The sequence below is a fragment of the Chelonia mydas genome, chromosome 13, assembly GCF_015237465.2.
Source record: "Chelonia mydas isolate rCheMyd1 chromosome 13, rCheMyd1.pri.v2, whole genome shotgun sequence".
NCBI classification, from domain to species: Eukaryota; Metazoa; Chordata; order Testudines; family Cheloniidae; genus Chelonia; species Chelonia mydas.
Window position 1 is genome coordinate 7,245,391 of NC_051253.2, and position 23,141 is coordinate 7,268,531.

The 23,141-nt window shown below is 42.1% G+C and overlaps 2 protein-coding genes and 1 long non-coding RNA gene across 11 annotated transcripts in view; 1 reads left to right on the forward strand and 2 right to left on the reverse strand.

Moving 5' to 3' along the window:
* OGFR (opioid growth factor receptor) lies at nucleotides 1-14,554 on the reverse strand. 6 transcript variants are annotated; one of them, XR_005222139.2, is made up of 10 exons: nucleotides 14,122-14,405; nucleotides 11,813-11,893; nucleotides 8,971-9,018; nucleotides 7,855-7,917; nucleotides 7,428-7,515; nucleotides 5,930-6,008; nucleotides 5,313-5,379; nucleotides 4,801-4,949; nucleotides 1,875-3,548; nucleotides 1-1,722 (listed from the first exon to the last, which is right to left on the reverse strand). XR_005222139.2 is itself a non-coding variant. In XM_027822279.3 (9 exons), the coding sequence occupies exons 1-9, from the start codon at nucleotides 14,323-14,325 to the stop codon at nucleotides 2,114-2,116; spliced, it is 2,214 nt and encodes a 737-aa protein (XP_027678080.2). In that variant the 5' UTR covers nucleotides 14,326-14,537; the 3' UTR covers nucleotides 1-2,113. The 6 variants fall into 6 exon arrangements, 4 of the variants coding, with proteins under 4 accessions (XP_027678080.2, XP_043383445.1, XP_043383444.1 ...); XR_005222140.2 differs by lacking the exon at nucleotides 11,813-11,893 and having other exon boundaries at nucleotides 14,122-14,537; XM_027822279.3 differs by having other exon boundaries at nucleotides 1-3,548; nucleotides 14,122-14,537.
* Nucleotides 14,458-20,515, forward strand: LOC119567929. Of its 4 annotated transcripts, XR_006285601.1 has the most exons (3): nucleotides 14,458-14,766; nucleotides 15,115-15,537; nucleotides 19,521-20,515. It is a non-coding gene; the product is annotated as an uncharacterized LOC119567929 (long non-coding RNA). The 4 variants fall into 4 exon arrangements; XR_006285599.1 differs by lacking the exon at nucleotides 15,115-15,537; XR_006285600.1 differs by lacking the exon at nucleotides 14,458-14,766 and having other exon boundaries at nucleotides 14,773-15,537.
* The window catches only part of LOC102940955 (MRG domain binding protein), a 6,008-nt gene continuing 648 nt past the window's right edge, over nucleotides 17,782-23,141 (reverse strand). The window contains exons 2-5 of the mRNA XM_037915756.2: nucleotides 22,542-22,663; nucleotides 21,925-22,006; nucleotides 20,501-20,575; nucleotides 17,782-19,238 (exon numbers count right to left, since the gene is read on the reverse strand). Of these exons, the coding sequence (XP_037771684.1) occupies nucleotides 19,048-19,238; nucleotides 20,501-20,575; nucleotides 21,925-22,006; nucleotides 22,542-22,663 (470 nt within the window). The 3' untranslated portion in view covers nucleotides 17,782-19,047. The remainder of the gene's footprint in view (nucleotides 19,239-20,500; nucleotides 20,576-21,924; nucleotides 22,007-22,541; nucleotides 22,664-23,141) is intronic.

A 23,141-nucleotide genomic window follows, 5' to 3' on the forward strand; every position in this document is an offset into this window, starting at 1 on the left:
TTTGCATTAAAATCATACTTTAATATACATTATACTGAGATCTCATTTAAAACTTGGTACATACATACAAGATACGCAAAGTGGGCCATGTATGAACACATCTAGTGAGAACTTTGTTACTTAAATAAAAAGACAGCTATAAAACTTTACAAAGACTTTCATAAAAAGCAACTTTTTCCCTGTGTTCTCTAAACACTGAAGGTCTTTAGTTAGTTTTACTGAATATTTAAACACAATTTGTTTTTCTTCTAGAGAAAAAATACTTTAACAAATGGGTTTTTAAGGCCTTTACTGTGTATTACTATAAGCATATAAGCCCTGACTTCAACAAGACTACATGCATGCTTAGAGTTACACATATGTGTAAATGCCAGGCTGGATCAGGGCATACAAGTTTTGAGCAGGCACAACACAGATTAAATTCCAGAACTGTTAAAGATTCTTTGCTTAACAGCTGGAGAGTGTTTTCCTCTACATGTTCTGATAGGATGGCTGACCTAACCTGCAGCAATGCTCTACAAAAACCAAATGGTATTTAAAAAACAAAAACAGAACCAGAGTTTAAGTGAACATCAAGTCCACTCTTTTCAGCAGCTGCCTTTCTTCCTTCTGCTTGGTGAAGCAGGCCCACTGCAGTAAATACCTTAATATTTTCTCCTACATATAGCATTACATTGTATGATGCTCCTTTATGCCAGCTGAATTCCGGCTGGTACAAGGCTGGTGTGCACATTATGAACATTAAGTGCAAGTTAGATGGTAGTAACAATAGATATTAAACACATTAGTGCTGGTCAGTAGGTGGCAGGGGCTGACCAGAGATTATGATGATGCCTCTGGTTAAAAAAATAAAATGAAACAAAAACCCTCAACAGTTTAACTGTTTCACAACTTAAAGACAGAGCTATGATCCCCGACAGTGCACATGACACGCTGCAGAACACACTTGGGACAGTCTGAGGCAGTCTGAGGCACACTTGCCCAAACTAGAAATTAAAATCATCAAGAGTGAAAATCCACACTAGGGACAAGGGAACAGTAGCCTGATGAAAAGTGCATTGACAGACCGTTAAAGGACTCAAAACCAATGAAAAAAGTAGCATCTGGAAAACCATCAGGGCTCCACAGAGCGAGGAAAAGGGACTCCCAGGAGGGCAGAATTCTCTTTAAGCAATGCCTGAGTTGTATTCCCTCCCCCCCCCCCCCCCACTTTTCTTTTAGAGACTGGTGGGTTTCCAGTCTCCCAGCAACCCTTGGAAGAAATGCATGAGTGGCTTGGACTAGGGCTAGATGGAATTAAGCCCTCAACAGCCCTGCACATAGATTGGAGAAAAGCCCCGTTAAGGTTAATATTTGTCAAACATTTTGACTGCGTAGTTTAATCAATGACTCTCATATTCCAAACTAAATGCTTAAAATTAAGCTTACCCATGGAAAGGCATTTGCATTTTCCCACACATGAAATTTCACTACCCTCACCCCTTTTGCAAGCAAATATCAGCAGAATGGGGGACCTTTGCCCTCAAGGAGCAGAAAAGCACCAGGCTTCAAGCAGAACAACCACTGCACAACCAAATTGGTGTCTCCTTACAAAACTGATTTCCACAGAGCCTCACCAAGATGAGCAACAGGGCCTCACACTGGCCTTTGCTAGGGAAACAGCAAATGTAAAAACTCCCCGTTGTTAGTGTGACAGTTTCCAAAGTGCCGAAGAGGAATTACCTGGTTAAAAAAAAAAAAAAAAAAAGAAAACTAGAAATCAGTTGGTTTATTCTACAAACATCTGTATTCCATGGATTAAAATCACTTATTAAATAAGAGCTTTACTCTTTCAAAGAGGAAAGCAGCTTTGTTTTCTTCTTTAATACACATACCAAAAAAGAGGTGAAGAGGGGAAATCCTTGCACATAGTCCAGCATGTCAGATACAAATGGGAACAGGAAGAGGTCAGGGGCTCTTCCCTACGCAGTTGACCGAGCAGATTTTTCCTAGTTAAGACAATCAGAGGGGAGGGGAGGGACTGAGTTTGTTCTGGATTGTTTTAAAAGAGACGTCTTTTTCCATCTGCCTTTGAAGTCTGAATCGCTGTTCCATGCTCTTTAAATTCAGGACGTCACTGTCCTTCCTCCTCCCCCAGCTCTGGTGCTATCGCAATGGTTTTTCCACGCTCTGCCATTGTCTGCTGATCATTCAGTTCTGCTGAATCCTCAAAGTGATCCATTTTTTGTGCTATGTCCCTAACACTGACTTTTTCAGGACAAGATGCCACCATGCTCTGCTGAAGACCCTCTTGGCTCTGGTTCTTGTCTGGGGTTTTTGTTTCCCCTCTTGCATTGACACCGTCTGCCCCTTCTTTCTGTTCTCTGTTATCTACCTGGCTTTCACTTACTGTTAGAGCTTCATTACATTGATGCCCCTCATTTTGTATTTCTGAATTTGCTTCACATAGGACTGAGCCACCACCTGCCAGAGAAGGCAAGCCAGACTCATTAGTCTCAGAACCAGGCAATGAATTCACATTTGCACCTTCAGCATCATTCTCAGTTTTAACATTAATTTCTTCCACAACCTTGTCTTCCTCACTAACTTCTCCTTTCTCAGCCCCACAGCCCATGGTCCCTGGCTTTGTTGCTTGGACGTTGCAGGTAGTGGTGTCAGTGTCCAGGTTTATTGCCACATTTACGGTACTGTTTTCTGGCATTGCCTCATCAACTTTCCTTCTTTTTACAGGTGCATCAGATGACTCAGACGCCTTTAAGTCTTCACTACTGACGTCGCCTTCTTCAGCTGTTACTTGGTCACCCTTTTCTGGCAATGCTGGATGAGTCTCCGTGGTCTCTTGATTGATAGCAAATTCCCCGAGGTTATAAGAGATCTTCTCAATATCAGTGGGACTTTTCAATAGCCCTGTGCACTTACCAGTTAATCTGCTCATCTCAAGCTTTCTTTTCTTGCTTTCCTTTAGGCATTCACTCTCTGCTCCACGCCCCATGCCCACAAGATCCTCACTCAGAACCTTCTCTTCTAGCTGGGGAAGTGAGGCTTCTTTCTCCTCTACGTTGTCTCCTCGCTCTGCAACGTACATGGCACCACACTTACTTTGCTCCTCTGAGGTACATTCATCAGTCACCTTGTTAGTTTTGGGGTATGCAGCATCTCCAACTTTCTCCTCCCTGTTTGGAGGATTGGTTTCATTCTTTACCACTGCTTCTTTATCTTGGATGGATTCCCTCTCTTCCTCAGCCTTTTGGCAGTGCTGAGACTTTAACGGAGGTTTATATTTCTGGAGTTTCTTATGAGGCCCCCATGCAAACCTATTCTGAGGTTTAAAGTGCATCCATGCATAGTGTATCAGTTCCCTTCGCTTCTGCTTGTTTCTGATGGTGAAGATGAAGTAATCCAAGGCACTTCTCTTAACGTTTGGGAGTGTTTGGTAAACAAGCGTCTCTGTTAGGAAAAACTTAACCAGGCATACTTGATAGCGTTCATACCCCATCTCTCCCAGACACTTCAAAATACGAGTTATCCGCAAATTGTTGTGACTAAACCTGAGACACAGAAAGGAAAAAAAAAAAAAAAAAAGAACTGAACTGAAGACAGTGAAACAGGAAAAGGACATGGTTACATGAAAGCAGTATAGTTCAGAGTCCCACCCGAACCCAGACAGATATCTTAAAAGTAGACATGCTGAATGCTGTTAACTACAAATAAGTCTTTACTGGAATCTTTAAGGGTAGATCACGTTTAAGCCAGCCTATTTTAAAAAGCACCTATTGCTGTAATATCTAGCCTATCTGTTCTGGCTTTCAATAGCATTATCCCATCCTTGTCTCGATGTTCCAGTTAACGCTGTAGCAGAGATTAAAGGATATCCGAATTCCAGAACAGGGGGTGGCTTCCCCACTGCCATCACTGATGTGTAGTTCAAACTACAAAGATACGGACTGGAAAAGGGATTTGATATCGCCAATCGATGTATGACAATAATACCTACAACCATACTTTGCTTTTAAGTAACACCTTTTATCCAAGGACCTGAAAGCATTTCGCAGGCATTGAGGCAGCCTTATAAACACTGTAGGAAGCATAGGAAATTATTCTTACTTTATAGCTATGTAAATGACAGAGGTTAAGTGGCTTGTCCAAGGTCACACATAGCAAGTCATGCTCACTGCCAACAACAGAACTTAGGAGTTCGGACTCCAAGTTCCCAGCTGTAACTAGGGATCTTCACTCTTCATTCCTGTGATCATTTTGTTTTCAAAACTGAACTTTAGACACTTCTCAGCATGTCTTAAAAGAAGTAATCCCTGCCGTATACTGAGCTATTGGTGAAAACTGTTCCAGTGGATTTCAGAGACTACAGCTGCTTGAGGCCTATTTCACTGAAGAGTAAACTTGGTGTGAGGCACAAACTCCAAGGCCGCAAATATCAGAGTCTCTAAGCCTGTATTACAGCCTTAGGGAGACTCAGATGGACACCCACCTTTTGGTTAGTAATGCCAAAGCAGTTAACACACAATACACACGTGGCTTACAGTGGGACAGCTGTGGCCTAAGCAGTCCAAGTAATTTAAAATATGAAAGATGCTGACAGGCCTCCCAAGCTATAGTCAGAGGCAAAGCCAAAATACGGACACCTAAACTCTTGGCTAGTTGGCTCCTAGTTCTGTGGTCAGATCACTACTTCTGTAACACAGAAAACCTTTGTATCTCAGTACGCAATTAATTCCTTTGGCTTCATTTGATTTTTCTTTCGCAAGAGTGAGGAATAAAAGCCAAAATGTAAATGGGACTCACCGATCAAGGTTGCGGAATCTCTGACACCAGTTTTCTGCTCTTTGCACTTCTCCTGTTCCTTGATCTATCAAGTTTATTCCATAAAAACCCAGCATGAGTTTGTAAGCTCTAATGAATCTTTGCATAACTTCCTCGGATTTCTTAAAGGCCTGAAATGCACAAAAGACTCCAAATTTGCACGTATGGCAACTCAAAAAGATTTTAAAACTATCTGCATCAGTTATTTAAGAGGTCTTTCAGTTACACCCAATGCATATAAATGGCTATTGTGTAAATTTGGGATTTTCACTGGTTATTTCTTGCTTATATCCACAAACCTATAATTTATTTCTGAGGACATTTGAGGAGCAAAAAGATCATCAAAAGCTGCATTTAACAGTCACTGGAGCTGGCTCCATTATGGTGGGGAAGGAAATGGAGCAACCTTACAAAGTATAGGACAAAAATTTACCTAGTTGAACCCCCAATGACTTTCAAGTATAAAAGGTTTGAAATAAAAAAAAAGGTCACACCTGAATTTCTTTACATGTGAGAGGCTTTGCACGCCAGTTCATCCCACGTTCACGCAAAGGAAACAACCTGAAGGGAAAGAAGATTTGACAATTAGATAAAGTAGAGATCACATTCAACCCAGCGCACATGTTCCTTAAAAATGTTAACAGAAAGGTCTCCAAGGCTGTAGATGCCAAATACAGCCCTCTTCAAGAGGACATAACATCATGGAACGCAGAAGGAGTTTAGTCTGTAACAGCCTAAGTCACACCGCGAAAAGTCACTATACATACTTGTACTATTAGCAGTCTTAATTGTTTATCTGTCTGGGTATTTCTAACTTAACCATCACCACAATATCTTTGCTCAGTACCTGGTTCCTAGACATAGTGCAGCTGGGGATTGAAAACTACTGACAGAGCTGCAAGGGAAATCTTTGCCTTCAATATACCCAACCCTCTTGTTACTTTCACAGGAAAGTAACTGACTAAAATAAATCTCACAAATTTAGAACACAAGAGGGGCTCAAGGTTTTCTGACAAGCCAGCCACAGCAGCTCTGAAGCAGCGAATTCTTCGAGACAGACATCAGAAGAGAATCATTCTAAGAGACATCTCCTTTTGTAATAATTATTTACCATTGTATATAAGAATGATTTTCTTCCAGAGTCTCGTAATCCTCCTGCCAAGCTTCAAGGAGCTCATCAATAAGTAAGCCTAGGTGAAAAAAGAGTGGGAGGTCAGAGAAGAAACTGTAGCAAATTAGCATGTGTAAAGTTAACCGATTGTCCAGGAGATGGGATATGGTTACAGAAAACAGGATCTGCCTCACTGTCTCCAAAAGAGGTCAGGGTAACCTACATAAAAAGAGCACTTTCAATAAAATGACAACCTACTGTCTTTTCCAAGGGGCCCTAACAGAGTTATGTTTTGAACAGCGTCGGTTTCTGCATACATTGGAGTGCAGGCTTTAAGGAAACGCTATTCCTGAGAAAGAGCCCAATCCTGCATTTCTTTGCATAGTCAAATACCTGCTTATTGACAGATTATTTTCTAACAAGCCAAGCACTGTAAAACCCAGAAAAAGTAAAAGCCAGGCTAGTGTTGTGATCTGCTATCACACAACAGATGAGGGACAGTCTCCCCAGAATGGATCTGCCACTACTTTAGGCCTGACCTTGCAATGACTCAAGTATGTCCTACAAGATAGTGAGCATCTTCAGCTTCTACTGAAGACACTGAAGCTCAGCACTTTTCAAGTTCAAGCCCTGTGAAGGGGACAGAAGCCCTCTAGTGCTGTTAGAGAGTCTCACAGTCTTGAACGAAGACCGATATCCCAGAGAGCACCATAGCTGGATCTGGAAGGACCCCAGAAAAACAGCATCCAGACTTTACAGATGCTTACGTCAGTTTAAACACTCATCTCATTTCCTAGTTTAAGATCAGTGATGGAATGTTACTTTTTCCCTTCGGATGGCAGCTCTCATCATTTCACTTTTGCATATGCCTTAAGTGAAGGCCCCTTGGAGTGAAAATTCAGCACACAGGGAATGGGCATGAGGGAGAGCTGGATGGCTAAACACTCATCTAGAGAGCTGAATGTTCACACCCACAGCTCAGCAACAGATTCTCATCCCAAGCTGTGAAGTTAGCATGAGTGTGGGTCTAAAGGCATTAATGTGCTGCAGTGGGAAAGTGCCAAGCGGAAAACATTTTTAACTGGGTTGCCAGAATGGCAAATATACTAAACTACTGCAGAGGGGCCCCACCAGGTATTCTGCCTGCCCCAATCAGTTAATCTTTTAAAAAGCAAAGAGCCTTTCAAACTGCAGTTACAAACTGAAAACTTTCAAGTGAATCAGGGTGAAGTACTACCACACATGCCACAGAGCGAAAGAAAGGAAAGAACAATGAGCCAGCAATCGGCCGCATTCTGCAATTTAAACGGGAAACCCTGATTTACATGTATTTGTGCATCATGGAGCTAAGACAGCACAAGGCAGAGCTCTGGCAGACTGAACACAGGACTGGAATCAGGAGAGCCGGATTCTGTTCCTTCCACTCACTCACCAGGACACCTTGCAAGCTCATGTGCATTACAACTGCACATACAGGAGGTCCAGGTCAGCTACGTACCGTGAGGCAAAAAGTGAATTTCGTTTTTGTAAAAACTTAAATTCCACATCTCCTCCTCTTCAGCATCAGGTTCCCTTTCTTTCAAACCCTTCAGAAGAGAAGCACATTAACAAGCAGCAATGAATTAAAACACGTACGTAATGATCTTCTCCATAGTTCTTAACTGTTGGTAGTAAGGCTACCGAGTCTGAGACCAGCAGTTGGGAGCTAACAGCTCGTTTCTGAGCCAGCAGGATGTAGTGAGTACATCCCAGTACCCACTACATTGGTTAGGAGAAGCGAATTACTTTATCATTATTTTAATATTCCTCATCAATCTACCAACTTAAGGGTGACCAAATGACATCAACCAAGCGCCCCTTGCGTCTAGCATGAAAAGAGGAAAAAACCACGAAAGACAGGAAGTTCATAAATCTCCAGCCTGTACCGGATAACAATGCCTGTATCTCTGCATATCTTTTGCGGCTGTCCAGTTGCGTCCAGTCGAGAACTGAAGGGAAGAGGAAAAAGACAAATCAGAGATCCAGAACAAAAGCTTCCCAACAGAAAACGCTGTTTTGCCACGTTTCTTCTTGAAGAGTTGGTGACTAATGATGCTGTAAATGCTGTTCTGACTAACGTGAGAAAGTCTGGCTAACCTCAGCCTCTCCTGCAAATATTTCCCCTTGCCCCCCATTAATATCATCCACAACGTTCTGAATTCTCATCTCCCCTGGCAGACCAGCTGAGGAGACACCTATGCTTCAGCACCCATTCTATTATTCTGATTGTTTCATTGCATCCCTGAAGGTACCTTCAGGCTAAGACAGCTTGACGTCATCTCCTTTATTAACTCAGCTTTTCCTTCCTTTGTGGCCTAATTAACCAGGGTCAGATGGTTTGATTGTATGAACTTCTGCAGAGTTTGTATTTGTCTTTTACCCTCGGGACTGGAATCTTCCTACCTGCCCTCGGGAGAGAAGTGATCAAACCCCAAAAATCTTACCCTTGGACAGTAGGAACGACAATGCTAACTGGAATGAGGCCCAAATATCAATTATCTTAGTCTACACTAAGATAAAAGGTGCGGGGTTTCTTAAAGACACGTTAGAGTCTGGTCTACACTAAGACTTTAAAAGGTATGTTGTATTTTTCCCCACATTAGATGGTCAAGGAAGCCCTACACAATAAAAAACAAATTTCCTTGTTAATGCTAATTTTTTAAAAGGCATAAGATCACTTTAAAAAAAAAAAAAGACACCTTTTATTGTACCCTAGACAGGGTCCACAACTGAAGTCCAGAACTCATCTCTGCACATTTTCCAGGAGCAAAAGGGATACTTAGACCCAACTGCAAAATATTTAGGTGGTCACTCCCTTAGATTACTACTAAACTGAACTCTTCCACAGCTTAGAGTGGAAGAGAAGAAGCCGTGCATCTAGCAAGCAGCAATGCTGGTTTATGTAAGATAACGTAGCCAGGAGTGAAGTGAGTTTTTTAAATATATTCCCCATCACGATCACCTATATCTTTCCAAACAGGCAAACATTGTTTTAATCCTACCTCAAAACCTCTATAACCAATCGATGAGGCAGCTGGTCTTCTTTGCTCCTAAAAAAATAAAATAAAATAAAATAATACTTTAACAAGACACTTAGGGCAACATTATTGAAACCAAACTTCAGTTATATTTTAAAAGAAAAATACCGTTCACTCATCATCATCAAGAACTAAGACACCCCAATAACGTTTTACTTCTTTCAAATCAGTCACTTCAGTGACAAGTTCTATTAGTTATGAAGTTACGTTATTTATACTTCACATCAGTATTAAAAAACCCACTGACAGTTGCCACCTGATTCTTTTCTCCGTTAAACTGATGCAAAATCAGGAGCAAATCTGCTGAAGTCAATGAAATTACACCCTGGGGTAAAGCAGCTGCAAGTGAAAGGAGAATCAGACCCTAGAAGTCTAAGATGTGTTTATGAATTTAATAGTGTTTAGACAGAAATCACTGGCTAAAGCTTCACTTTCTCCTTGCCAGCATCACATGGAAGTGGGAGTTAGGAGAGTGACATTAAATAACTGACTTTAAAAAAAAAAAAAAAAAAAAAAAAGGGGACAAATTATCCTTTATTTTTCAAACATGGATTGTGTTTATACAAACCTCATTGACAGAACTGCCATTAAAATATGTAAGAAGCAGAAAGATGCAGATAGGACTCATGCAGGGTGCTGGGCACTCTGGCCGCAATCCATCAAGACACTTCAGCACATGGTCTAACCTTAAGTGCCTGGAAAGTCCCACTGATTTCAACCAGACTACTTGTGCAGAAAGGGCCTGATCCAAAGATTTCTGAAGTTAATGGGAATCTTTTTCCACCAGCTTCAACAGATTTGGGACCAGGCCTCAAAGTGGGTGGGTGAGATTCTGTGGCCTGCATTGTGCAGGCGGTCAGACTAGAAGATCATAATGGTCCCTTCTGACCTTAATATCTATGAACCTATGCTTGGCTGGATCTGGCCCCTGGTGCTCAGCACTTTCAAGAAGCACAAACTCTCCCAATTTTTTTTGTAACTATCTGACCATTATAATTTCCTCCTCCTGTCTGGGAAACAGAGACTTTCCTGCGAATAGTTAAATATTGATCAGCATCCATTACATTATTTAGGGGGAATAAGACTATGTATCAAATGGTTTGTAGTCAAGAGATTTCTCTGTCCAGTCTCATTGATTTTTAATAATAAGAACAGTTAGCATCTATCTTCCAGGTGTTGTACACACTTCTGTCTTAGACACCTTTGGAGGAAGGGTTTTCCACAGAATAAAGCCATAAATAATTTAAAAAAAAAAATCTTGAACATTTACACAGCCTTCCCCATAATGCAAGGAGAAGGGGGCTAAATAAATATTTAAAATAAACAGATTGCAAATTAGATAAGCATTATTCCCATTTTACAGGCGATGAAACTGACAGACAAGTGAAGGGACTTGTCCAAGGCCAGTCAATGGAAGGATCAGGATAAGAACTCAAATTCCTGATGCTCACTCCAACTGGCCATCCTGGATAGCCAATACCAAGGTCTTAAGCCATGTAATGATGTATTGACTTATATACATACAATGATTTGGGTTTCATTTGTTTTTAAATCCTGTGAAGTTTTAATCTGAAGCATAAGTGGTTTTGCATATTGCAAGAGGCTCTGTTAGGAAGAGAAATGTGCATTTAGCTAGGGAGGTCAGTAAAGTTGTTTCTTAGGATGTAAACAGAGATTGGGATTTCGCCCTATGAAATCCATCTACAATCTTGACTATATGATGTTCGAAATCCAGGAGTGAAATCCTGACTCCTCTGAGGTCAATAGGAATTTTGCTATTGATTTCACTGCGACCAGGATTTCACCCCAACTGTCTTATTTGCGTTTCAGACTCTTCTGCTAGACCAATATCCCCTAACACAATCAGTTGCCATGAAATAAGAGAAGACCAGCTCCAATTATGGAAAAGGATTAGGTCTGCAAGAGACAAGATAGATATAATGCAAGTTTAAGGAAGCCAACTCATACAAAGCAGAAGTGCAGCAAGACTTGCTTAGAAAGCAGCTGGATCTGAGACAAGGGAGTCCTCGAACAGAGCATCATCAGACAGAGCAATGACAGGCAAGCAGGGCAGGCATATCCAATCCCCTGCCGTTGCGTTCCTGGAGTTTCCATTCAGATCACCAAGAAAAAAAAAAAGCGTCCATTTCCTTCCAGATTTAATTAAAAAAAGGGAGATGACAAAACTTTACAGGCGAAACAAAATCTGTATATTTTCATAACCTCCATTGGTAAGCAATTTTTGGCATGTGTGTCCATCCAACATCCCAACCCATTACACAATTGCATGAGGTGTGTGAGAAAAGCAGAGAACAAAGCTGGAGGAGGGTGGAGCGATGTGAACAAGAGCTAGCAACCAGTGGCAAGAAAGAAAGGAAGGTGCAGATAACAGCAAGACTCGTGTAAAGAGAATGTGGCCAGCATTCTAGGAAGAGCAGCCTAAGCAAACAGAGGTTTCATCCTCACAAAATTATCTGAGGATGGGACAATGCAAAGTCAGTTTTGTTGTTAGAGAGGGAAGTTGGTGCAACGGAACATGAAGCCTGCTATTCTACAGTAGAATAAGCAGGTGTTTAAAAAATTAGAACAAAACCCAAGATTTTTATTACAAAAAAATGCATATTATTTTATAGGGGAAGATAAATGTGATAAAAATTATCTGAAAACATGTCCACGGATATTTCCAGTTATGAACAAACAGCGTTTTTATAATGATGTACAAAAGACATATGCGATTTAGGATTTGGTTTCAGCCCGTTGTTCGAAAGTACTTATTTAAAATAAAATTAAAAAAAAAATCTCTAACCTGGGCATCTGAAAGATTAAGATGTGAAAGAACTTTCCTCAAAAACATATAGGTCGTCCTGATAAAACAATACCATCTAGACTGAAGAGAAAGGAATCTAAGTTAGTTTAATAGGAGCAAAAATAGGTACTTGTTTTGCAAACTGATCAGAGCTCTTTGCAGTTGTAGATGTGTGTAATAAATGAATGGTGAGAAAACTGGTTTCTTTTTTGTATAAGAGTTCTCCCACTCTCCTCAAAGACTATTGCAGACTTTACTTGAGAGCGATGGGAATACATTTATAAAGGAAGAGTTAACATTTTTAGAAGCAGGGTGCTGATATTTTGGGGGTAAGAAGCCTCAACATCCCTTTAAAGCAGGCCTTGAAAAATCCATTCATTGGTGCTGAAAACTGGTTGTCTTTGCCTCCGCTTCCATTTAAACTATATACTGTACAGCACCAGTTCAGCAAAGTTCTTCCATAAGGACACCCTTATCTCTGCACATGGCATTTCATGAAATACTACAGGCACCTGAGACTTAAAGTCCTGGAACTAGATTCTGCAAATGGATCTGCACAAGCAGAATCTCAGTGAAGTCAACAGAACTCCATTGTGCTGCTGGGGTAGGCATGGGCAGATTCATTTACAGGATCTAAATCTTAGTTTTGTTTGCAAACTTAGTAATAAGTCTGTGCCCTTGAAGAATCAAGCATTACTTTGTGCTTCAAAATAAATCAAAAAGCTGTTTTACTGAACATCCCCAATGAGCTTCTACACATAATTAAAAAATATAACCTCCCTTAAAAAAAGTGAACTAACTAAGTTGTGCAGCCTCCTAACCTTAAAATTGCGTTGTCCTGAGTCACCAAAGTGAAACTGAACCCAAGGATTAGTTTCCTTTTCCCCAAGATAGGAGGAGTTAGATTAAAAAAAACAAACTAATGAGCTTTAAAGATTTTCTCTTTCATAAAACAAAGACAAAAAGCAAAACAAAAGATCTGTTTAAGTAGTGTTCTGGGATTGTTATTAACACTCACTGATGAGGACAGTGAGAAACTTTACAAGAGACTTAAAGTACGGAGTTATCCAACACTAACATTTTACAGCGTCAGAGTTAAATAATCACATTTTGCAGCCCCATCAGGATTTTTTAAAGTGTTGTATGACATTCACAGGTGGTCTTTTTCAGGTTCACCGAGGAACCATAGCGCCGCTTCTTTAAGTAGCTTTGTAAAAAACCTAGTAAATTTTATTTCATTCTTAAAAGAGAAGAAACATTGCTTGATGGTACTTGATAATCTTAAGAGTAACATCCCTTAGGGATACCAATAAAAGGTCACCCCCCCAAAAAAGAAACTGGCTGGAGCATTTACAGCAACAGAAGATTCTCAGTGTCAACAATTCTGAGCTATGATGTTAAAAAACAGAATTCATCATCATAGACTCAGGGAATTGGAGTCAACTGAGTCTACAAGATGGAAAGTTGATTTATAACAAAATTATCCTGCTTACCAGGAATGCTGGGAAATATATTCAGAAACAGCACTTGGCAATTTCATGAAGCTTTAGTGGAACATAAAACCACAGATGTTTATTTTAATTTTTCCATTGAGCCGTAACCCCACCAGCACACCCCTGCCCCGAATACCCATCTATTGCAAAATGCATTAGCAGTGAGCTTGTGTCCCCTTTCTTTGAAGCATCTAGAAATATGGTTCATTAAGATCATGGCAAAATAATATGCTAGTGATCCCATTAGGCGGGGGACATGGAACTCTCTGAAGCTACTTCAAGCTGCTCCTGTCCTAGTTGCAAACAAAGAAACTCGACGGAAGAGGCTCCAAGACACTGTGGATCAGTCACCCATGTAACAACTTGTGTGTGACATTACACCATGTGGAAGCTGTAGCTTTGGAAGCAGCAGAATAAATTATGCAACCTCAGATCGTAACACATTTAACAAAACAGTAATGCAAAGTCGAGGAAAACTACTTAGCTGAAGAAAAACGTTTGCCTTGCAGTAGGGAGTTGGTGGAGATTTTGAAGTCAGAACATAGCTTGCTTAAAAGTGTGTGTGTGTGTGGGGGGGAGATTATTTACCACTAACCTTTCAGGGCCAGGAGAAAGGCAGTTTGGAAGGAGAGGCAAATTAATATTTCTCCCCCACATACACAGATCTTATACTGAGGGGCTCTCCCCTAACCCCAACTCCCCCGAGCACACTGGAGGAATAACACCTCTCCCACCGCCCTGCCGAAATAACCCCCAGCCTCCCAACCAGGTCCCCCCACCTCTTTCACATACAGAAAGCCCAGTCGGAGGAGTCACCTGTGCGCCGCTGGCCTGGTGGGAGACTCTCAACCACCCTGACAAGGACTCCTCCTCCTTTCTGTCGGCTCGGGCCTCCTGCGGCTCCTTCCCTTCTTCTTCCTCTTCCTCCTCCTCGCTTTCCCAGGTGGAGTCGTACTCCCAGGAGCACCACTCTTTCTTCTCGCCATCCTCCAGCCCCCCGAACCTCATCCACGCCGCCATCAGGGCCCCCCGGCTGACGGGAAAGGAAACCGAAAGAGGCGCGGCGTTAGCAGCGGGGAGGGGCAGGCTACAAAGCCAGCCACGTGAGTGGCCTTATCGACTTCCGGGAGGCGTGCGGCACAGCGGGCTCCGCCTCCCTGCTCTGCAGCCCGGCCCACCCCATTGGCCCAGGAGCGCCGCTGGAACGTCGGCGGTGTCTCAGCGTTCCATCCCTCGCGGGGCTCCCGGCGTGGGGCGCTTCTGCGGCGGGCCTTTTTCAGCGCGCAGCCCGGTCAGCCTGACCGCTCGGGGGGGGAGGGCGGGGGTCTCCCATAAAGATGCCTTGCAGGGGCCCTGGCAGAGAGCAGGCAGGCAGCCAGCCAGGAGGGCCCCAGCGCTCACCACCTTTTTGGGCCCCGCTGCCCGCGTCCATAGGAGGCTGTAAAATCCACTCCTGCAAAGGTTTGTTCGACTTTAATAGTGCGTAAGTGTAAGCACGTGAGTACCTCTCTGCGGGATCAGGGGTAAGGAGGTACCAGACCCCAGATTTGAATCTGATCAACTACTCATCGTCCTGTTTGGGGGGGGGGGGGGATAAAATTAAGGGACAATGTTGCAAAGAAGTCAGAGCTTCATGAAGATGGGGGGGAAGAATATTGCAGAATATTTTGGTATTTTTAAGGCAGATTTCCATTCTGAATTAACCTCAAAATGTGTAGTTTTCAGGATACTCTTAAATATCCATTCTACCAGCTCAAACAAGCAAAAATCAGAAAATCCAGCAAACCTTACACTTCCATCCACTCTTAGGTATTGCAGTGAAATGTTGCATCACCACGTGGTGATGTCCTGTCACAATCACGCAGCTTTGCAAAAACATAAGAGCTGGCAAACCCTGTGATCAACATAGCAAAAATACCTTTTTTTGGAAGGACAGGCTTGTGGTTAATGCACAGGACAACACCCCAAAGGGATTCTCCACAAGATTGCAAGATTTTGCCACCATCATCTTCCATCAGGGTTTTTGCGCTTCAGTGCATCCCCTGGTTGTCTTGACAACACCCACTCCCCTAAAAAGTAATGTAGACTTCTTTGGGCTGTGCATGCTACCTGGTGGAGGGGAAACCCTGCTTCTTTGTGCCATCACAATCTATGCACAGTTGAAGCCTGACCTTGAGGACTCTGCCATGTTCTGCATCAGGGCTGAAGCTGGTCTTGCGTGAGACACATCAGGTATTTCATTTAAATTGTGTTCCTGTTTCCCCACCTGAACAGTGACAATAATTATACTTTCCTACCTAACACTAATACATATTCATAGAGAGGTTTGAGATCCTCAGATGGAAAGCACTGTAGAAGTATGAATTATTATTCCTATTATACGACACTAGTGAGAGATCCCTCAAAGTTTGCATGGTTACCTGATCTATGAATACAGTAACTCCTCACTTAACATTGTAGTTATGTACCTGAAAAATGCAACTTTAAGTGAGATGATGTTAAATGAATCCAATTTTCCCATAAGATTTAATGTAAATGCGGGGGGTTAGGTTCCAAGGACATTTTTGGGGGGCAGACAAAAGGCATTATATACTATACAGTACTGTACTGTGGTTGGGAAGTGCCCCTGGCTTACCCCACACAGGCCCAGCCTGCTGCAGGCAAGGACATGAGGACGCACCTTTGCTGCAGCAGCAGCAGCTTCCCTGGAGAAGAACAGGCGCCAACTTTGCCAGGGGAATGCTTCAGGCCCACCTCTTCCCACCCCCACTCCACCTCCTCTCCGGAGCATGCCGCGTCCCCGCTCCTTCCCCTGCCCAGAAAGTCCTAAGCACCGCCAAACAGCTGTTTGGCAGCACTTAAGACTTTCTGGGAGGGAGGGTTAGGAGTGGAGACGCAGCGCTTCCCCGCTCCTCCCCATCCCTCCCAGAAAGTCCTAAGTGCCACCAAACAGCTGTTTGGCGGCGGGGGAAGTGCTGGGAAGGAGGTGGAGAAGAGGAACTTGTGCAATGCTCCCTTGTAGAGTCCCTGCTCTTCCACAAAATCTTACAAGCAGTGGACAGAGCAGCCAAACGACGTTATAAGGGAGCATTGCACTACTTTAAACGAGCATGTTCCCTAACTGAGCAACAGCGTAACTTTGAAACAACGTTAAGCAGGAGGACGTTAAGTGAGGAGTTACTGTACACCGACTAGGCCCTCTCCCACTCATCCCCCACCTTCCCTTAAATAGGTCCCAGTTTCCTGCAGCTTCTTTCTCATGGTGAAAACTAGCTGCCTGCTATATCTCATCTGGTTTGACTGGGGGCAACCAGTAGGCTTGTCAGGCATCATCCTGGGCCATATTTCCACTCTTCACCCCCGTCTCTATTGTCACTCCCTACTGTGGGAGTGCCCTTCCATTTTTTCTGTGCCAGATCCCTCTCCTGTCTCTTCAGGATGAGCTGAGGCTCTTCTTGCTGCGCTCTTGTCTGTGGAGGCCAGTGTGGGGAGTAGTGAAGGCCAGCAGAAGACAGGCCTCTAGCAAACCCTCTAGCACAGTGGTTCTTAACTGTGGTCCACTGCTTGTTCAGGGAAAGCCTCTGGTGTGCCAGGCTGGTTTGTTTACCTGCCACGTCTGCAGGTTCGGCCGATCGCGGCTCCCAGTGGCTGCGGTTCGCTGTTCCAGGCCAATGGGAGCTGCTGGAAGCAGCGGCCAGTACGTCCCTCAGCCCGCGCAGCTTCCAGCAGCTCCCATTGGCCTGGAGCAGCGAACTGCGGCCACTGGGAGCTGCGATCGGCCAAACCTGCGGACGCGGCAGGTAAACAAACCGGCGCGGCCCTCCAGGGGCTTTCTCTGAACAAGTGGTGGACCACAGTTGAGAACCACTGCTCTAGCAGGAAACTCTATTGACCTGGAGCAAGAAAAGCAGCAGGATTTGTTTTTTTCAGTCCAGCTGCCTGGGCTGGGCATAGGAATCTGAGACAGGAAGGCAGAAACTTGGGAGTAGAGATCTAGAAACTAAGAGATTAAAATAGCCTCATGAATAAGGCATGTGCTCTGGATTTTATATCTACCATGTAGTCACTTAAACACAAATGATGGGCAAAGCATGTGATGTGCTGTCTCTGCTGCCTGTTTAGCAGCAGTATACCAAATGAACACAGATTGCCAGAGCTCTGCAATTGGCTCATCCATGGATCTCAGTAAAGGCAAAGACGTTTTGATACAGGACCACATACCAGTTATTGGTGCCACTGTTTAACCAAAACAAGCCACTTCCATTTCTCCATTGTTTAAAACGGGAAAGGGAGGAGGATCCACAATTTCCAACATAAAGACACTTCTGAAAGTCCTCTAGGCACCTAAGTATATTTTAAATAAAGGTCCTAAGCTGTTTTTTTAATCTAGTTTTCACAATGATCAACTAATAAAACACGAGTCAAACTATGAGAGTCGCACTTCTTCAAGTAGATGACAATGCTGCATGACAAAAGTGTTGGGCTATTTTTTTATTTAACAGTAAAGTTCATACTGTGAAGATACAACCCAATAACATTTCAGACTGCTTCATTCAGCAGTTTAACATGCACTTGTTAAAATCAGTATGTCAGGAAGAGGGAAGGGAGAAAATGGGGGAATTGATCATTTTCTGACAATTCAAAAAATAGTAATTGCTACCAATTCTCAATACTCTAGCATATAAGACTGAAAATAAGTTTCAAAATACCAGTAGGAGTCTGAACTAAAACTACTCCAGGAAAGTATAACAACAGCACAAGATTAAGGTTTTACAATATTATGTCCATTTAACAGCTCTTTGTAAAAATAGCTTTTTAAAAAAAATCGACTTAAATAGTGAAATACAAAAACAACTGTTATGTACACTATTACAGTGCAACTGGATGAGGCAGTATCTCCAGGTTCTTGCATAGCGCAGTGGATCCCTTTCATACTGTGTGGCACTACTGGACATGTTAGTTTAAGCCACTTATGAGGACTTCTGTCTAGAAACATTTAACATCTTCCTTTATTTACAGTATGTACTTAAAGGCTGAAAAATAAATTATACCACACTAAGTCTCCAAGAGACAGGGGGTTTACTTTTCCTCTCAGTCAAACAGAACAGTAACAAAGAATGCTTCACTTTAGGGCGATATTTAATGTGCTAGCTTTTAGTTTTACTGGACCAACAAAGCCAGACATTTAATAGGAAAAGGTGTTCTTGCCATTACATGCTACCAGTAAAATGTCCTAAGAACAGTAACCCACCAAGGGGACATAACAGTCACCAAAGAAAGCAATACAAACAGGACAGGAAAGGGATCCAAACTTTAAATAAATGACCTAAGCTTTTCAAGAACTGAGGCTCCTTGTTCTGCCAAGAACTTATTTCACAAACTGTGTTAACACAGTGTGTGTGTGTGTGTGTGCACGCACATTACTAATATTTTACAATGCCACCACTTGACTTAAGTACACACATGCTGCTTGTAAAGCTGCCAACTCTCTCCTTCAGTATCCTGAGAATGTGGCCATCAATTAGCTATGCAATACTGACCAGCAAGCAACTCGTTATGAGAGAAGAGACGCAAACCCACGTCCACACACAATGACAATGTGCTGAAGCTTTTAATATCTGGGTCAAATACTTTTTTCTCCACCTAACAAATCTTTATAACAACTTTCTTTCTCTCCTATTCCATTCTACTGTTCCCTTCCCTGATTCTATAGTTAAAAGCACCTGTCTTTCACTATATTCTCTATGTTCTACGCCGTTTTGCAGCACTTGGACTGGAGGGATTGCTGTTTGCATTTAAGACCTTTTCAGTGACTCTGTTACGTTTCCTTTTATCAGCTCCTTCTTTGGACCCAGAATCTGATGAACTCCTTTCTTTCTCTTTGCTGCTTGGTTTTTCAGCTGCTTTTCCCAAGTTTCCTGAAGGTGCATAAACTGAAAAGGGATCAAAGGAATGACTCCAAATCGGGCTCATATGAACAATTTTTTTTATACTATATAGCAATTTTCAAACTGATTAAGCCTCACAACATCCTTGTAAGTATGCAAGTATTCTCTGCATTTTACGGAGAAAAAAGTTATGTAAAATGAATACCTTCCTTTCATGATTTGTCCTTAAAATGCTGCACACACTTTGATAAAAATAGTAGTATAATCCACTAACCTAGATTATATTGCAATAATTTTTGTTTATTCTGATGAACTTCTACTTTACAGGGCACCTGGTCAACCTATGAAATTCATTGTCATTGAAGGTCATTGAGGTAAATATTGTAGCTGGATTTTAAAATTAAACAATTATTTTATGATATAACTGCATAATTTCATGAGCACTAACAATGGGCTTGATCTTGCTCTTATTAACATGAACAGCAAAATCCTCAAAATCCTTGCAGTAATACAAAGTCCAATATAAAGTGATGAGAGAAATCACATCTCGGATGTCTGGGAGGAAGCTGGTCACCTTCAGAGATCAGAATGGAGTTCCCCTGCTTCAGCACTGTACGGCACTGCACAACTAAGGTGGGAGCAAAAAGTAATTCCTCTGAAATATCAGATACTGGCAACTGCTGCAAGCAGGATGCCAAAATAGGTGAACCAACTAATCTGGTACTGCAAGGATTCCTCCCATTGATGATGTAGTGCCTGCCATCTGTTTCAGTTTCACAAACTAGGGATACTGTTATATCCACAGCTACTGCTAGAGGATCATATAGCAGAAGACACAAGGAATATATTTTCCATCTGCACCTAGCCAGAAGATTGTGACCATTTCTTTTGAATGTGGACCTTGCAAGTGTGATCTATTTCTTTGTCATCTTGAGGCTGGATTACTGCAGTGGGAGTTTTACCTCTGGCTTCAATAGGAATCAGCTATGGCCCTTTATCCTCTCCCAGAGCTCAAATCAACTGTTTGCGGACTTTGGCACTGTTCAGTATAACTGCAGAACCAGTAGAGGAAATTCAAATTTGCTGATTTCCAGAAAGACAGTGGTTTCTGTGCATTTTAAAAGTATTTTAGTTCTTGGCAATGGACTGATGTTCTTTTGTTCTTTAATGATTCTGTACCATATCATGCCAATTTTAAGTTTAAGGTAAGTCAAATTTTGGGCCTACACCACTTGATGAAATCCATTCAGAACTGCTGTTGCCTTCCAGATAAGTGTAGCTGTGAAGTATAAAAATTACAGATGTACCTTCTTCTGGGCCTGCATGAGGTTCCAACTCTTCTTTTATTTCTTCTTTCACCTCTTCTTCAATCATTACTTTTCCTGTAAAAAGAGTTATTAAGCAGATGATGATTGTTGTTTGATAGAAGTATAATTGATCTTTTTCTGTGTTCGGCACCTCAGGATCAACTGTAAGTGCACAGTGTTCAAAACTGGTCACTGTAATAGTCAACACTGACTCAAGTAAAAATGTTGCTCATTGCCAAAAAACAGATGGATGGAAAGAACAATTGAGCCACAATCACTGCTGACATCAAATATAAGGTAGAGTTATGGAAACAATTAGCAGGGCAGATGTCACCAAAACACAGATTCCAATCAATTTTTTCTTAATAGGAACAAATATAATAGTAACTGGGCAAAATATGTTGCAATGGCTTGGACTGATGCTGCCTTTTATAAATACCGAGTGGAATATTTATTGCAGCTAGTAATTGAGAGGCATTCCGGTGTAGTTTAAAATCTCGTAAGCACTACTGTCCTTTTTCAGAGGTAGACATCTGAACTTCCAAGTTCCTATCTTGGATAACAGCACTGGGTACCTGATGACAAACTGGATTTTCCAAGTTTGACTGTCTTTTTTTGTCGGTGGGCTATGTATCAGTAGAGATTTCTGCTAGATCAGATTACACAGAGAGGAGCTCTAAGAATAAAGAAGTTTTGAAATTAGGCAGTCAAAGAATTATGGAGAAACATTAAATGAAGGATAGGATTAAAATTCAAAATGATCTGGACAAACTGGAGAAATGGTCTGAAGTAAATAGGATGAAATTCAATAAGGACAAATGCAAAGTACTCCACTTAGGAAGGAACAATCAGCTGCACACATACAAAATGGGAAATGACTGCCTAGGAAGGAATACTGCGGAAAGGGATCTGGGGGTCATAGTGGATCACAAGCTAAACATGTTTAACTGAGTGTAAACTCCATGACCATCATTTTAAACACAAAGGATCTATCCTGGCAAACACAGTCAGACATAGTGCTTACTACTAATGGTAGTCTTACTAAAGCATGCAACTTCGCCCCACCCCCAAAATGAATAAACCTTTAACCACCTGCATATGATTCCAAAGGGCCAAATTTTGACCTCCTTGCAACACACAGCAGCCCCCGCTCCCCTGCAGTAAGTGGGAGACCTGTGTACTCAATCAAAGGGAGAGTTGGATTTAAATAGTATTAATAGAATGTCTGTGTATCAAAGATCCCATCTATGTTAAACTTTCTACTGTTTTCCATGCCCCTGATTATTACCACAATCCAGTGATGTGAAACACTAGCATCAGGTCGGTACATCATTACTTCTTCCCTTCTTCTGGAGTTAAAGTTGGCTAATCATACCTACACTTGATTAGAGCATCCCAATGTAAAAGCTAGTATCAGATCTCACCTTCTTTCACTTCTTGGATAATTTCCTCAGGCAGGATGAAGTTTTTCTCTGAATTAGGGAAGGGCAGAATCTCAGATTCATGCTTTAAAAGAAAAGAAAAATTTATTTTGTACGATTTTGTTAGAACTATCAGCTCAGATTTTCTAAACAAACGCCTGAGTAATTTCATACACAGGAAAAGATCAAATAATTCATAATAGCATATCTGAGTCTGAGGTCAGGAGTTCCGTAAGGGTTATTGAAGGACAAGATACAGGATGTGAGGGTGACAATGCATTTCTCAGCCCTGATCTTGCAAACACTTGTGCATTCTTAACTTTATACATGTCAATAAGACTACTTGAATGTATAAAGTTAAGCATGTGCCTAAATATTTACTGGATCAGGGCCTACAGAACTAGAAATTTTATATCAAACCAAGAGCTTAGGATAGAAGAAATAATGGGCTTAATTTTCCTCTCTCCGATACTAGTTTTACACAGGTGAAACGCCACTGACCTCACAGGAGTCACCTAATTTACACCAATGTAAGAATCAGGCCCAACGAGTATGACATATCAAAGCTGCTGAAATCTACTGGAAATCAGGATTCCCCAATGCCAATCTTCTATACTCACTAGTGCTTGCATGTCGTACATGGTGCTCAAATGATCCCAAATCACTCTGGAGGAAATCTGACGTCCGATATTCTGACTGAATTTATCTCGGATACAGATCATGTGAAAGTGGCGATTCACACCTGAAGGAAGGCAGGAAAAAGTTAGCGCCATCAACAACATTCACTAGGATGTACGTGTATCATGCCACAGAATAAGTAACTGCGACAGATCTGTGCAGGTCTAGTTGTTAAAATCCAGGCTGTGTAGTATGGGTCTTCTCCCATGCTTAGGGCACAGACACAGGTAGGCCAGAGGCAAGGAACAGTGGAAGCTACAAACAAGTAATTTGGAAAGGACAGGTTGATAAACATAAGTAAACTTTTTTCTGGATTTTTCACTTGCACCTAACAACCCCCCCCCCAAGGCTACAGAGATGATGCCTCATTGCCTCTAGGTCCCCTTGACAAGGAACAACGAATGGGGAGAAGACCTGACCCCTTTCCCCCATGCTTCCTTGCACTCCCTTCTAGCCAAGGATAGGGAGGGAAAGGAAACCCCAGCAGTAGTCCCCTGCCTTGCTAAGTTTTCCCTGTGTTCATAATTCCTGCCCTACCCATG

What these genes read in the sequence shown, in the direction of transcription:
- OGFR (XM_027822279.3), bottom strand. Translation starts at nt 14,325, where the DNA reads ATGGCGGCGTGGATGAGGTTCGGGGGGCTGGAGGATGGCGAGAAGAAA. An exon ending in ACCAGGCCAGCGGCGCACAG is followed by an intron (nt 11,894 to 14,121) that starts GTGACTCCTCCG and finishes CTTTCTCTTCAG; the next exon opens with TCTAGATGGTATTGTTTTAT. An exon ending in AGATTCCGCAACCTTGATCG is followed by an intron (nt 3,549 to 4,800) that starts GTGAGTCCCATT and finishes TCTGTGTCTCAG; the next exon opens with GTTTAGTCACAACAATTTGC.